This window comes from Pelobates fuscus, chromosome 2, assembly GCF_036172605.1.
Source record: "Pelobates fuscus isolate aPelFus1 chromosome 2, aPelFus1.pri, whole genome shotgun sequence".
NCBI lineage: Eukaryota > Metazoa > Chordata > Amphibia > Anura > Pelobatidae > Pelobates > Pelobates fuscus.
Window position 1 is genome coordinate 83,659,114 of NC_086318.1, and position 16,654 is coordinate 83,675,767.

The 16,654-nt window shown below is 38.3% G+C and overlaps 1 protein-coding gene across 1 annotated transcript in view; it reads left to right on the plus strand.

Annotated features, from left to right (window-relative positions):
• The window catches only part of GPC1 (glypican 1), a 77,068-nt gene that overhangs the window by 26,483 nt on the left and 33,931 nt on the right, over positions 1 to 16,654 (plus strand). Inside the window, exon 2 of the mRNA XM_063442347.1 lies at positions 14,523 to 14,681. Within this exon, the coding sequence (XP_063298417.1) occupies positions 14,523 to 14,681 (159 nt within the window). The remainder of the gene's footprint in view (positions 1 to 14,522; positions 14,682 to 16,654) is intronic.

Genomic DNA, 16,654 nt, shown 5'->3' on the forward strand with positions numbered 1-16,654 from the left:
GGTCATGGAAATCAATTTGAAATGCAATTTGTGATATAATAGAAAAGCCGAGGGCTGAGTTATGGGTCATATTTATGGATCTCAGGAGCAGCTAATTATTTGTGGCTCTCTAATTCTGCAGTGCTTTAAGTAATGAAATACAGTGCTAAGTGTTCAATCTATAAATGTGAGGGATGCATGAGCAAAGAGCTTACACTCAGAGAAGTATAGCAGTGGGAATTCTCACACAAACAAAAATTTTTTCCTTTGCTATCAGTGGCATATAGCGTGTTATCCGTGTAATATGCACATCTCCATTAACTATAATAGACACATGGAAATATATTTGTGTGTGTGCGTGTGTGCTGTCTGTTCATTATAATATCATGCAGGGCTTCTAAAGTCAAAAGCACTCTTTTTCCTGCAAGAGTTTAACGAAACACATGCACTTCACTATTGGTGATTTTGTATTTATTTTTTTAATTCTCAGAACTTGAGACAGACAAATTGTAAATATTATTTAAATATGTATATACTGGGTGGTCCAAAATTTAGAGTAGGATTTGACAGGTAAATAATTAATTTGTCAGTAGCTCAATTTTTTTGCTGCAGGTACATAATATAACTGAGTCTAGGTAGAGTCCTCATGGGCAATTTCATGAAGAAACGAGTAAAAACAGGGGAATTTTATTTTCAAAATAACAAGTGTTCAGCGAGCGGATAATTTCAATAAATTCTTAGCTTAATTTGGACTCCACATTCGCCTGAAATTTCCCCTCCCGATTACTTCCTTTGTGAATATCTGAGCGGGTCTGCACGAACAAACCGTGTGCACTTCAGCAGCTCAAGCTGAATATCTATGCAGAATTTCGAGTGCTAGAGCCTCAAACGTTAACTAATGTTATGAACAATGCAATCGAAACACCCCGACTTTGAGAGGCGGCAAATTGCGCTCATTTTAAAAAGACGTCATCTTCCGCACCTAGTCAAACAAATCGCCATACATTAAGCATTCATTGTATGTAATATCATTGAAATTGATTCATTAGTAAAAAAAGAAGTTATTGACTCCTCAAACCCTACTCTGAATTTATAATTGGCTAGGATAAGTCCCTTCTCTCCTTTTCAACATTTTCAAAGCAGGGGATTGTTAAGACACAGCAGGACGGACAGAATAAAAAGCCAAAAATGTGACAGTGCATGAGCTGAAAACCATTACGAGTTATTTTCGCTCGAAGTCACTGCACGGAATATGTCCTTCTTCATCCAGAATCTGATGTATTTGGAATTATACCTGCACATTCATTTATCCAAAGCCTACAAAGATATATATTATCAGACACCTGACTGTCTTGCTCTCAGTGCACACCTCCAACCAATAGAGAAAAAAAAAAACCTATGCAAGTAAAATGCGCTCCCCCTCTGGGTCCTCTCTGTGTGTCATTTTCATTGTCAGAAGTTTTGCATCTAAAGCTGTCTCAATGTCCTGACGTAGAGTTGGGAGAGCATTCCTTCTGTGCACAACATGTTGCTGCTCGTTCGAACACAAATAACATCTGAGACAGAAGAGCAAAAGTTGAAGCTCTGGATTTCTTTGTTGTAATACGAAGTAAAATGTGGATCATTTATATTGTTCAAGCTGAGGTTTGGTGCAGTTGTCATCCGTTAAAATTTAAGAAAGAGAAATGTAAAAAGAATGATTAATCAGATGCAATGTTACTGAAATTGTGTCTGTATGTAGCGTTAGTGGTTTCAATGTTATTAAAAAGAGAATGATGCACAGTTACTGATTTCATTTCAATTCATGTAGGTGTGAAGGGTATTGTCATTGGCACTAGCCACGGCAGGCAAATATAAGCCTATTTTTATATAAATATAAGCCTACATATAAGCCTATTAAAATAAACAAAAGAACGGGTTTGTTGTAAGCAGGCATGCATTTGCATATAATCAATGTTTCAGTCCAACTACCTTGACATATTAAGGAAAGTTTCGTAATTGGACTGAAATTGTGAATATATGCTACTGTACAGTATTAAAAAATGACGTTATCTTGCTCATTTTGAAGAGTGTAAAGAGTGTGCTCTTCACTTTGGCCGACAATTGGATGATCTCAATCAACGCCAATTCAATTCCCATAGGAAAGCATTGGGAGGCTATTGCACATGTGTCGCAAAATGCTGAGCTTCACTGCACCAATCAGCTTCTCCTCTTAGAGATGCATTGCCCCATTAGCCCTCCCAGCCCTCCATGTGTCCCTATACCCCCTCCCAGCACTGCATGCTTCCTATTTTCCCCCTTCCAGCCCTGTATGTCTTATTAGCCCTCCCATGTGTCTCAGCAGCATTTATTTATTTATAAAATATTTTACCAGGAAGGGTCCCCACAGATGTCCCATGAGCCCACCCTCTCATGTGTTCCATTAGCACCCAGTCCTCAGTGTGTCCTATTAGCCCTCTCTCCCAGCCTTCCATGTGTCCCACCAGCCCCCCTCCCAGCCCTTCATGTGTCCCTATAGCCCCCTCCCAGTCATTCACGTGTCCCTATACCCCCTCCCAGCCCTCCATGTGTCCCTATACCCCCTCCCAGCCCTCTATGTGTCCATATACTCCCTACCAGTCCTTCATGTGTCCCTATACCTCCCTCCCAGCCCTTCATGTGTCCCTATACCCCCTCCAGCCCTTAATGTGTCCTGTAACCCCCTCCCCAGCCCCCATGTGTCCCTATAGCATCCTCCCCAGCCCCATGTGTCCCTGTAGCCCCCTCCCCAGCCCCCATGTGTCTGTATAGAACCCCCACCCCAATGTGTCCCTATAGCCCCCCAGCCCCCTTGTGTCCCATTATAGCCCTCTCCCCAGCCCCCATTTGTCCCATCTCCCCCCCCCTCCCTGTAGCCCTGTACCTTGCTGTAGTTTCCCAGTAGCCCCGTACTCCGGCCCTGTGTGTCAGTGTGTGTCTGTCATTTAAAATGTGTGTTAGTTAACAGGAAGGTGCGGGTAAATTTAAAGTAGGGCGTGTCTGAGATCTGTCATGCCTAGGGCACCACCAATCCAAAATACACCACTGATACCCTTAGCATTATTGAAGCTTTTTTAATAGGGTAAATCTCGTAAAATCATGTTCCCAGAATACCATCTTCTTCCCATGATTCCCTGCATGCTACAGAAATCAGAGGTCATTTTAATTTGCATGAGATGTCAGGCCATGCCAGGTCAGCCTGCATTTGAAACAATTCCAACAGCACAGCTAACAACAAATGCTGAGTTTTCTGTTAGAACATGCAATGACCACAGTGCAGACCTATTGTAATATATTAGGGCATTCGCTTTCATTTAATAGCACAGAATGTTCATTTCTAATAATAGATATTTAGGTGGATGTGTTGCTAAGTACAGTACCTGTAAGAAATGAATTCTGCTTGCACCATAACAGTGAAGTAACTATAGTTATTACTGCACTTTGGAACAATCCCTCTGGAATTATAAGCCTCTTCTGTTCAATATTAAAATACGGGACCAGAGACACCTATGAATAACCTGAAGCTTTAGTTATATTTCCCGGAGAGAATAGATTCCCTAGGCAAATGATGAAAAGTCCTATTTTTGCTCACGTAATTTTTCTGTCTTATTGCGGTCTTTGCTTGAGTGCATTATATTAGGATGGATTGTCGATTATTCACCTCATTATTCCACCTTTAAGGCTTTCTTGAGTAAAAGAGATTTCCATTCAGTAATCCGTTAAATCACTCACAATACACATCAGTATGTTATATGTATAATAGTAAATGTGAAGAAAAAGATATAGATCAGCAAGGATCACAACGTATGTCAAAATCATTCTCAAAAATAAAGGTTGGAGGGACATTTAGCACGCGAAGCATATTTAGCATTACAAAGATGTGTTAATTCCAATCAATAGCTTATTTTATCTGCACTTCTGCAAACTTGCAGAATATATTTAATTATAATAATGGGAGGGCTGGTCCAGGCTTCTAGGCTGAATATAGAGAATACAGAATATAGCAGCCCATTAGGCGCACCATTATTTAATAAAATGATGTATTTTAAAGAAAGCTTTGTCTATTACAGCATAGAAACATTGCTCAAATGTCCACTTGCCGCTAGTCTGTAGTTACTAAAAATGTAGCCCTGGTAGAAGAAAGTCACATCTGATAATTATGCCAAGGACTATCCAGGTGTGCAGTGGCAAGTAACTTTTAAAGTCTGGCTAGTAGTGCAGCCCTGTTATGAATATCTTACCAACCCGATGTTGTAGAATTATATTTGTTCAATGATGTTCACCCCAACTTAGTCTAAAGTTGAACTTTATAAATGATCCCCATTGCTTCTCATTTTCATCACAAAAATTATGCTCATAATCTTGTCAGTATATGACTAACAGCTATAGCTGCTCGTTCTAAGCCACACCAAATCACCTGGCACCTCAAGGATGTAACCCAATTACATCTGTGACCCTGATAAATAGTCCCTGTGTTTAAGATGCCAGAGGTCACCTGGATAAGTTGGTACCCGGTGGTGTCTCGGTGATAATGCATGAAGAGCAAATCTGGTGCAAAGTTCTAAAAGGGAAGCTGTAACCATGGAAACCCATAGAATGCTCCTGCTGATTGCTCCTCTTATAGAACCCTTCTCATATATATTATCCACACAGTGTATTCTGAATGGGTGGGAGGAATATTACTGCTGTGCGAGGTCCAAAGGACAAGAACCCTCATCAACACCCATCTTGCAAATATCCACTTGTAAGTGATCTCTTTCCATTATTTCACTTGCTTTCTTAATTACAGATACTAGGGTGTTTGTAATTGATTGATGAGCAATTAAAAGCAGCTCTGTTTTCTGTTTATGTTGATAGAATCAAAACAATTGTCTCTGCTCTTCTCGCTGTCCCTTGGGGACTCTGCTTTATTAACATGTCTTGCACACTCCTGGATATGCGCCCAATACACGGCTGAATGATGCACATAAATATACTTAGAAAGACTTAATTACATATTGTACACCTACAGGCAATTTAGATTTATTTCTGCCCTTAGTTATTCCTGATAAAATAATCTCTGGGACACATTAACCCCTTAATACACTTTATATCATGGTAGTCCTAGCTTTCAGCTTTCCCAAATGTGGTTAAAACATACACTTTAAATATAACATTACTATGATAACCTTATTGTTGATCATTACTACCATGCATTCTCTACAATCAAATAAAACAACATACTACTACCGACTGATATATTTGATATATTTATTGTGCTACATTTGCAGCATTGGGTAGTATATGTGTTTATATTATACACTGCTAATATGTATTATTTAGTGCTATTTTTTTTACCCACGTTTCCTATTTGGCTACCCATTGTCATATGTTCAAAAAACAAAATAAAGAAGTAAAACAAGTACAGTAGATAGTATGTACTATCCAAAGCCACACTGATGTATTATTTATATTGATGGTTTTTAGGTCTTTAAAATGTAGCTCTTTACCAGAGACCCAGCTGTGACTGCTCTTTGTGTATTTAGTACTACGAGCTGGTGTAAAGATAAATTTAGCATGCACAGTAAAAACCATTAGTGGTAAAAGTACAGTTTGGGTCTATACCTAGGCATCCCAGATGTCGATGAACTACATTTCCCATGATGCTCAGCCAGCAACCATATTTTCCTGTCTTTAATATATTTAACCAATCCTTCTTTTTTAACTAACATCAAGTCACCACTCAAGTGTTATAATGAAAACATACTCCCAAACTGTCCTGGGTATGACGAGACCATCCCAATTTCGATCTCGTATCTGTACATCCCTGATTGGTTCCCTGATGTTCTGCAGGGAAGTGTCCTCAGAAAGCACAGTGAATCTTAATCATTAGATTTGTTTGCGCTGTGATGAGGGCACTAGGACCAGGCAGAGAGCGCTTCATCAGATCATCATCTGCCGCGAGTGGGGTCAGCTACGAGTCTGTTAGCCAGCCTGATGCAAATTGACACCAGGCTGGCACGCCCCATTTTGTAGGTTGCCACACCACATTTACAGACGGGTCAAGTCATTTTAGGTCTTACTGGTTACCCAAGAAGCATTGTAAATTCATACCAGGCTGGTACACCCCTTCTTTTAGTGGCTACACCCCTTTTCCAGAAGGGCCAGCCCATTTTGAGGCCATACTGGCCATCCAAGAAGCATTGTAAATTCCTATCAGGCTGGCATACCCCTTCTTTGGGTGGCTACACCCCTTTTCTAGAAGGGACAAGTTTGAGGACTTATCAATGACCCAAGTAGCATAGTAAGTTCACACCAGGCTAGCCCTCTCTTGCTTTGGGTGGCCACACCCATTTTCCAGAAGGGCCAGCTTATTTTGGGCCTCACCAGTGACCCAGGTAGCATCATTGTTAAAAGTGCCCAATAGCATATATAACTTTACCACGTGTATTTATTTATGTACAGCAGTAATGCTTAGATGGTTTAATACTGTGGTTGTATGTATTTTGATTCCATATAAAACCGAGACACTCACTATGTGTAATAGAGACTTTTTCATTGATCATTGGCTTATTGTATTCTTTACATTAGGCAGTGAAAGTGTGCTGCCTGAGATACATGTAGCATGTTTATTAAGAAGCGTGAGCTATTTTATTCCCTTTCATAGTGTAGTTTCTTTTTTAACCTTTAAACTTTCTTTCTTCTAAGATGATGCTTGAAAAATTGTCAGAAGAAAGCTATTAAAAAACACAAAAGAAGAGGAAAATACAATGAAAAATGCTAGCAATTATAAGTAACAAGATCTGTGTTTTATGGAGTTTTTTATTTTTTTATGATTCCAAAACAAGATAGTGTTTTGTGTCGCCTTCGTTAAACGAAACAGAAACATATTTGAAGAAACTGGATACTATCAGCGCTATTTATTAAATAATTAATTATAAAGAACATTCTATGGGCCAAAACAAGCTGAATTGGAGAATCTTTCCGACTGGGCATTATTGGGTATTGTGGTATTATGGCCTAATACTTTTAATCCTTGGTCAATTTTCTGAAATTCCCTGTGTAGTGTATTAGTCCTGCCTGAAGACAGAACATGCTGTATAGCATCTGAAATCCATCTGGAATCCATATCTCATGAATAGCATATGAGGGCCAATATAGTAATTGAATTATTGGGCTCATCTAAATGCTTTGCATTGCCTGTCCTTGTTAGTTCTTAGCTATTCCTGCTCGGGTGTATGAACCCAAGATATGTCCTTGTGAAGCATACTGCAAGTAATAGACCAGTATAGCAATTAAACAGGGCTCTCAACAGTCCTGATTTTGGTTGGACAGTCCAAGTTTTGGGGTCCTCCCAATATGCTTTGCCAGGGAACTCCAGGCACCATAATCTAATAAGATGGACCAAATATGGTGAATAAAATGTTCCTTTAAGGCATTTTCACTTCCAACTTTACTGTTTTTAATTCCATCTAACTTGGACAGCAGTGATAGGCTGAGAGCGCTGTGCCTACCAGCGCTTTAGGATTGAAAGGAATTAACATTGATAATATGGAAGTATAAATGTGTATTGTGGTGGAATAGGGGGGTGTGGTCTCTTGGTTGGGGAGAGCTACAGTTTTTGTCAAACTGCACCAAAACCCAACCCAGCTGCACCCACATTACAGGGGGCAGAGAGGTGAGCAGCGACGAGGGAATTTCGTGTTGGAAAAGATTTAGTAAAACTATTATTTTATTACATTCACTAGAAATAGGGGCCTATAGCATTAGGAATACAGATTAAGTGTTCCTTTAAAGCCCTGGGTTAGATTTGATAGGAAACATAAAAGAAGGCAAGGTTTAAGCAGATTCAGAGGTTTTACAGCAAAAAGGTTAGACAAGTGGTTCTTATGTACTGTCAGATTTGTGTTTCTAGAATACATATTTCCTTGAAACTATGAGGTAACATTTCGTTAGGATTTAATAAACTCCTGAAGTAATGATACTGTGCTGAGTTCTTATGCAGATACTGACAGAAAGAAAGATAATATATTTGATCAAAGGGCAAAATGAACCGTCTCATAGATAATTGTCCTAGATAATTTGTTAGGGACAGAGGCTGCTGTAGATTTGATTCCATTAATTGACAAAGAAATATTGTAACATCATAGAAAACGAATGTCGAGTGATGACAAACCGTCTGAAGGGAAATTAAAATCAACACATCTCCGTGGGTGGATTTAATTAAACAGAGAGATAATGTATGTGTTTCTAGTATCCAGTAAGTTAACTCTAAGCTGACAAAGAATTTTACTCTGTACCTAGAAGAGAGTTCTGTCATTCACTGAGTATATCCGAGTCACACACTTATACTCCAGACCGTCCCTACCTGGAACTGGGGACCCAGTCATATATGTTTTGGGTTATCTTATTATATAACCTAATACGTATACTGTAATCCAGTCAAAATCTTGTGCTATGCTATATTTTGCTGTTATTTGTCCATATATATGGGAAGCTAGAGAAGACGGATTATAAGAAGATAACACTTAATACATGAAGGGCTGTGCCAATCATTTTAAGTATCCATTTGCGATTAATATGACGTTTATATGACGTTTGTCTTGGCTAAGTTTAATTGGAGTTAGAGGCATTGATGGTATGTGTGTGTCTGCAGTGTAAATGCATAAACATTTGAGAGAATACCAGGTGTTAGGATGGATCATGAGTCCTTTTAATACTTTACTTTGGACATATTATAGTACGAGGGCAACTGGATATTCTTTGGAGCTCGAGAGTAGAGATGGACTATTACTGAAGATGACTGTTTTGCCCATATTTTAGAGTAGGTTTTGTCTTGGTTCTAATCCAAGACTACAGGGTGGAATGGACTTTTTTACACAGAGGACTTTTCTTTTTGGGAGCTCCGGATGGTGTAGGCCACCGTTACTGCACTGTCCCAACCATCTGTATATCTTGATAGGGATGCAAACACAAAAAGATAAGTGCCAGTTCATTGGGAACTGGGGTTTCAGCATGTTCTTCTATCCTAAATTGTGCAATTCACTATTTGCTGCATATACTTGCAAAGTTTAACTGATTCATTTTTTTATACTATGTGTTCCTTCTGAATTCTGGTGGACTCAACAGCTCACTGTAGATACATGGGTCATTCACCAAAACTGGGAACTGTATTGAGTTGAAAAGTGAATTACAAATTTTAGACATGGAAATACTAAAATTTTCAAAATCAGCTAATTATGCAACTTAGATATTTTTTCCTGATAATGGCAATTCTCCTTACTTTTCAGATTATTGGTTAAACCCAATAGTAGACCTTAGCATGGTCCACAACATAAGGAGAAAGTTGATGTTCCGAACCTAAGGGGGGGTTGACATGTTTGTAAATATTCACATTGACAGTGGTTGGTTTCTTGTTTTTCATCCATGCACTCAATTTAAAACAGAAACCAATATGTTAATAGTATATTTACTTATTCTCTATATCTTTCAAATATGTCTTTGTGAACGCTGAAAAATAAATTTAAATGTAAAAATCCACACTGCTATATTTACCTCCATCTTGGAAGTGTCCACCTCCATCTTGGATTCCTGTCAATCACTGTTATATTCATCTGCCATTTTATGTCCTTGAACATAGTATGTGAAGGTGGAGAATTTATTTTTCTGATTCTCCTCTTGCAGTATGCTGTGTGCCATTGCTGGGCCCCCACTGAATTAGTTTGTGGCATCAACTGTTAAATATTTAATATACACTAAAACAAAATGGAGCATCACATGAATAAAACGATAAAAACAAAACATTTGATGTGATTTTCAGTGTTTTATACAATGGTGTATAATATTCCGAGAAACTTGAGTGACTATTTTTCGAAAGGAAGTCATGCTCGGAATCCCAAATATTTGTGAAGATTTTGTACGTAGCTTTATTTAATACCCAAGGATTACAGTGAAATCAATAGTTGGAATAGCAACATAAGATAATCTAAATAAAGGGAAAAAAAACATCCTGCTTCTCTTGCTAGATAGGTCCTGAGAGCCTTTACATTTAAATTATACAAATAACCAGGCAAGCAATTTTAACAGTAACTCATATGTGTTTACCAAAGTTAGGCTGTAAAAGAGTTTTTACAAGGTATAATTAAAGTGATACAATGTGCAGTGATCTCTACCCTCATAGTGATTTATAAAGCGTCTTGAATGTTTGTTATGCCAAATAAACCAAACTAAAAGAAGAAAAGCTATTAATGTTTATGGATATTCTAAGAAAGTCACTTCCAAGGAAGTCTGAAAGCAGAATGTTGTAACAAGGATTAGTGTCAGATGTAAAGAATAGAGGACCCTAGTGCAAGAATTGACCTACCCCTACTTTTTTTCAATCCACTTAATGTGATAAGCACCATGACCACTACATTGTACTGTAGTGTTTATGGTGCCAGGAGACCCCTGGTGCTATTTAATGGTAAACTGTCAATCCATTTATGAAAGGTTTGACACTTACCTAGTTATATCGAGTACTTGCACTGCTTCTAGTCTGAGCTGGTATGCTAAAGCAGAAGTTCATATTCTGTATTATCACAGAGCCATCAGCTGTTGTTTTCTGTAAATAAACAAGGATCCCCTGCGATTTTATGTCCCCAAATCCCCTGCCAATTATGAACTTCACTTCATTGATCAAATGTCAAAATTTTTCAATTTATACCCCCATAGTAGCCTAAAAATTAATATTTTCCCAAACTAACTTTGCCAACCATCCAACCAAATGAACTTTGTAACCTATCCCTCCCAAATTAAAATACTCACAAATTACCCCACTTTCCCCAATTAATATTCCCACATTCCCGCGGTAATTAAGGCACCTGCATTCCCCTAACTGTTTCTGCTCCTTCACACATCAAGATATTAGGGATGTGTATGGGGAAAATATTCAGTTCGGTTCAGCATTCCGAAATTCGGAACTTCGGTTCAGTTCGACACTTCGGAATTTCGGCAATTCAGCTGTTCGGACATTCGGAAGTATGCACATGTCTAGAAAATATAGAGTAATGTAGAACACACTCACAGATAAGGTCACACGCTCGTACAGGCACTGCATTCACAGTTTGGCAGATCAATAGATATGTAACACAGATACAGTACATACATAAAAGAATGCTTTACCAATACGTACACCTACATTCATATATTCTCATAGTCACATATTTCATACAGAGACAGTCACAGATCCACTATTTAAAACACATTTGCAGATATAAATACATACCCACATTCACAGTCATACAGACACATATACACATATATATATAGCTGTATATAGGCATAAGCAGGTGGTATTTGGCTGCTGCTCCTGGGTAATCTAAACTTCTGCAAGGCCGGGATGTAATGACATCATACTCCAGCTGCAGCTCCTAAAGGGCTCCCCTAGCCTGTGGCCCTGCACCGCTGGCAGTTCTTCCCCTGACAAGGATAATAAATCCTTTGTTCATCTGCTCGTTATTCACTAAAGTCCAAATGCCCCCAGCCTGCATTTTCAAAAATAATATGGTACCAGACGGGGGTTTCAGACAGCAAAATCATAGATCAATCACTGCATTTATTGATATCTGGATCCTGACTTACAGCTTCTGAATGGACATGTCATCCATTGGATTTCAGTCAATAAAATATTACCAGAGAATTGAAAACTGGATCTGGATGCTGAATATCTGGATCTTTGGCTCAAAAAACTCCACCCACGCATATCGCTAATTAACTGTCCCTCTTTTACATTTGGAAATATTTGGAGGTTTTACATTTCAAGTGAAACAGGAACTTACAAAGTTTTTTCCCTATAGTGAGACTTGCTGGGAATTTGAAATGAGTTTCAAATTTCAAAAGTCCAGAATAGAAAAATTGAAATTCTGAAATTTGCGTAAAATGTCTCTCAATTCTCTCTTTAGTGAATAATGCAATTAGGCATAGAATTAGGATTTTCCTCAGTGTATAACACTCTATTCTGTGTCATACAAAGCAATTCACTAAAGTTACAATTCAGGGTGAATTCAAAGTGAATTTTAAATTTAAAGACAAAGATGCAGAATTAAAAGCATTGTCGACATAGAGATTTTTTCCAGTTCGGCTAGTTTTCCTTTAAACTTGAAATTCACTTTGGATGATCATTTTAGTAAATAAATCTGACAGTATTTAAAGTAACAAGAACAAAACAAACCAACAAATGATCAAACAAAAAAAGTGTATTTATGATTTAATCAAGATTTTTTTTTTTTTAAATTGTGACTTTGTTACAAGCTATTGCAATTATGTCACAGATACATTGCTGTATATGAGTTACTTTCTACAGTAAAATTGTGTCTGGAAAAACGGTCACGGTATGTGTCTCCACCTTTTTATAAATAATTACCATCTATAAATACCAGTGCGGCAACTGCCACAGCATTTAAAAGCAACCATGGTTTAACTAACAGGGTTAGCACGTGTGATAATCACTAAACCATTAATTGTTGAGAATTCAAAGCAAATGTAAAATTGTAACAATTTTTAATACTACTGCTTACATGACTTGTAAACAAGCAAAAAAATATCAGTTTTTCTTTAACATATAATAAAAACCATTCCTCTAAAGGAACATTATAGCGTTAAGAATACAAACCTGTTTCCTAACAGCATGGTGCCCCCATGTCTAGTTAGATACACCCCATGTGTAATGTAAATTAATAAAATAAACATGTGGGGATTTTTTACCTTTTTCTACTGCTCCCTTGGCAATGCTCACGTCTACGCCTTCAATGACATCATTAAGGAGGCAAGGCCTACTATGGCAATGGTCCAATCAAATACTCCTCATAGTGGAGCATTGAGGACCTGATGGGCATGCATGGCGAGCACCACATGTGCATCCAAGCTTCTATGTGCCTCCTCTGTCAGTATGACAGTCACTAGAGGTAGATTTAAACCTGCAATGTTTCTGAAAAACAGCAATGTTTTACATTGCAGGAATAAAAGGACGGGGCCACTGCAACCAAACCACTTCATTCATTTAACATGGAGTGAGCCTTTAAAAAGCAAGAGATATAATATGCATGCAGGCAAATACTCTATATGTACTGCATCACTTCATTTCATCTTAATTAAAATCCTGCTTTAAGTGGCTGCCTTAATGGTGTTAATTTTGCGAGAAGTCTCCTGGGTTCCAGAACGTTTCTGTGTAATGTTCAACATTCTACAATTGAATCTATGTGATGAGAAGCTAGGAAGAAGGTGTATTGTTAAAAAGAAATCAGTCTTAAGGTCACTGCCTGCTATATAAATGCAGTAAGCTTTTACTGGGTTTTGTGTTGCTGCCATCTCTCTATCTTAATCAGGGAAGAATGGGAAGATATTACAGGTTCTAAGGAGGCATAGAATCTGATTAGTCTGTCGCTGGGTCTAGAAGCTGTAATATGAGCAGAATATATGTTAACAAAGGAGACAGAACGCATAATGGATCCTTGAAGTTTATTTATAGATCTTGCCAGGTAGATTAAGAAACATTGCTTGTCAGTAGTCTGGGAGAATGCCTTAGTGCTTTATTCACTAAACAACGAGTTCTACCTTTAGCATTCATTTAGACCAGGCCTGCACAGCCTGCGACCCCCGTCACCACCCCCCCCCCCAGATGTTTTGAACTACAACTCCCATGATTCCCCGGCTATCTGTTTCATTCAAAGAATCATGGGCGTTCAAGACATCTATGAGGCTGCAGGTTGGGCAGGCCTGATTTAGACCAATGATCTCAAACTCTGGCCTTCCAGATGTTGGTGGGGTACATGTCCCAGAATGTTTTGAATGCAATCGATGACCATAAAGTCATGGATATTGTAGTTCACCGACATCTGGTGAGGGTATAGATTGAGATGCCTGATTTAGACCAAAATAGCTAAATTTGGAATATGAGAATGATTTTCAATTCAGCTATTATGGTTTTAGTATTATAATATTGGTGTTTGTATATATGGCTGCATATAATGTATACATATCATATTTTTATTGTATTATTGAAGAAAAATATATAATGCATTTATTTTTTAATGATTCATTTATTTTATTTCTGTGGTCTTTGTAGTTTCCATTTAAAGAGTCAATCCAAGCACCATAGTTACTATAGTGCACTACGGTGATTATGGTGCTTGTAGTGCCCAAGCACCCTCCATTGTAAGGAGAACAACCACTTCAGAACAGTTTTACTTCTTACCTAAGTTTGCCAAGCTCCGCTACCCGCTTCCAACAGCTGATACTCTCCGCCAATTAGCACTGCACAGCTTAGCTCAGGAGAACTAACAGAAACTTCGGCAGACCCCGCGTAAGAAGTCAAACCATTCTAAAGCAGGGCACTCCTGGCACCATAAACATTACAGCTTTGCCTGTTAGTATTGGTGCCTGAAGTGTTTGTTTAAATGTCCAAGTAACAAAACATGATTACATTAAAAAAAAAAAAATCTTTCTAGATGTCTTGCTACAGCTCTGTGTTCATCAATCATGAAGAGTAATGCATATCTTGTTCATTTCAGGGGAGCACCTTAGGACATGTCCCCAGGGTTACACCTGCTGCACTTCGGAGATGGAGGAGAACTTTGCCAATACAAGCAGAGTTGAGTTGGAATCCTTGCTGAAAGAATCCAGTTTGTCTGTTCAGGGATCATTCGCCGCACAGTACAGGAAATTTGACAGTAAGAATAATCTTTCATTGGCTAAGAAAATAAAATGTGTATCAGTCAGTGTCTGGGACATTTTAGAAATCCCTGTGATACTGATCCCTATAGAACTGCGCCATTCACTTCAAACACCAACCCAGTTCCAGTTGAAAATCACAGCTCTAAGCTAAATCTTGGTTATGAAGTCTAATTCTAGTCTGAATTATTTTATGCACAACTTAAAATTATTGTCAAAAAACATGGTCAATCCTCATGGTAAAATGCTCTATTCCCAGGAGAGTCATATAGCCTTCTACTTTTCCTAGGCAGATAAAAAGAGTAACCAGTTAGTTGGATGATAATTACATATTTGAAAACAAGAGGAGCATCTATTTATACCTAAAGGAACAATCCAATATATGTAACTTGTAAAAGCTCTTTTATATCTTTCATCAAGCTTATGTTGAATATACAGGCAGGGACATGTCCTTCATGAAACAGCATAAATATAGGCTTCTATTAACTTGCAAGTAGTTTTATTCATTTTATTTCATGGATAAACTACTAAAGACTGATGTGTTCCATATTCTATAAAACCCTGCTGGGCAGATTTGTCACGGGAGTCGTACCCCAATACGCAGAGTAGTGTACAGCTACACAAGTCATCAAACTAACTTTTGACAGGTGCCCCGCCCCTTTTTAGTAAACCACGCCCACTGCGCAATATAACCCCGCCCATTGCGCATTGTTGTGTGATCCGCCCCTTTTTTGACTAAACCACGCCCATGACACCTTATGGGACCCGCCCCTAATACATTTTTATTTTGTCAGGTGCCCCACCCCTATTTATTAAACCACGCCTGTTGCGCAATATGACCCGCCCATTGCGCGACGATGTGTGTACCGCCCCTTCTTTACTAAACCATGGCACTAAACCACAACCATGGCACATTACGTCCCCAGTGCTATTTTTGACGTAGTAACGGCCATTTTTATGAGTCCACACACACGGCGTGTTATGACCACGCCCATGATCTTTATTACATATTAGCGAACATTTTAATGAAGCCACATCACGGGGTGTTATAGACACGATACAATGTTCATAGAGTGTGCCACCATATGGTTGTATGAGGTATTACATTCTTTGATTGGATTTTTTACATTTATTTTTAATTTCATTTAGAGGAAGGATATTGCTGAGTAAAGGGATTGTGTCTGGGCATGTTTTTGAAAGATGTGTCTGGGATCTTTTTTAAAGTATAGAACAAACACAGAGGACAGATTTATATAAATCGGAGAAATAAATAAATGCCAAATTAACTCATATAGCAATGTTTATTAGACAAAAAAAAAGTCAATGCAATATTCACAGGAAAAACAATAATACAATATCCGCAGGAAAAGCTATAATACAATATATGTAGGAAAAGCAATAATCATCAAATGTATTAGTCAGAAAAGCAAGGAATAAACATCACAAATTCAACCAATCAGCAGGATGCTTTAGTATACGTGGGCGCTTCTTAGGTAGCAAATAGCCGTGAGATGTAGTTAATCCCGGGGTGCTAAAATAAATATTTGGTAACGATTGTCTCTTTTGAAAATGGGGTGTTATGTCCCGAGTCTCACTTGGAAGGCTCTGCAATTTCAATCGTTCCAAATAGTCTCTATTTGATGTGTTGCCCACAACTGTAGAAGGTATGTTCAGGTCAGCCATAGCCTGAAGAAAAGTATCCCAGCCCAGAGGTAATTTACGTACCGTAACATTGTGACTCTGGGTAACACTACGTACCAAATCGAGTATGCTGGATCCCGGTACAACAGTGTTTTTATAAACAAATTCACCCTTATCATTCCAAGCGGTAATGTGCTTAAATTGAGACATTCTACTCAACAACAATTCAGCATTTTTTTTATAGCGGACATTTACATTATTAACAACTTCATGAAATACAGCGTCTGAAACATCAGAGACTCCAGCAGCATGAGGATGTGCTACAGGGGTG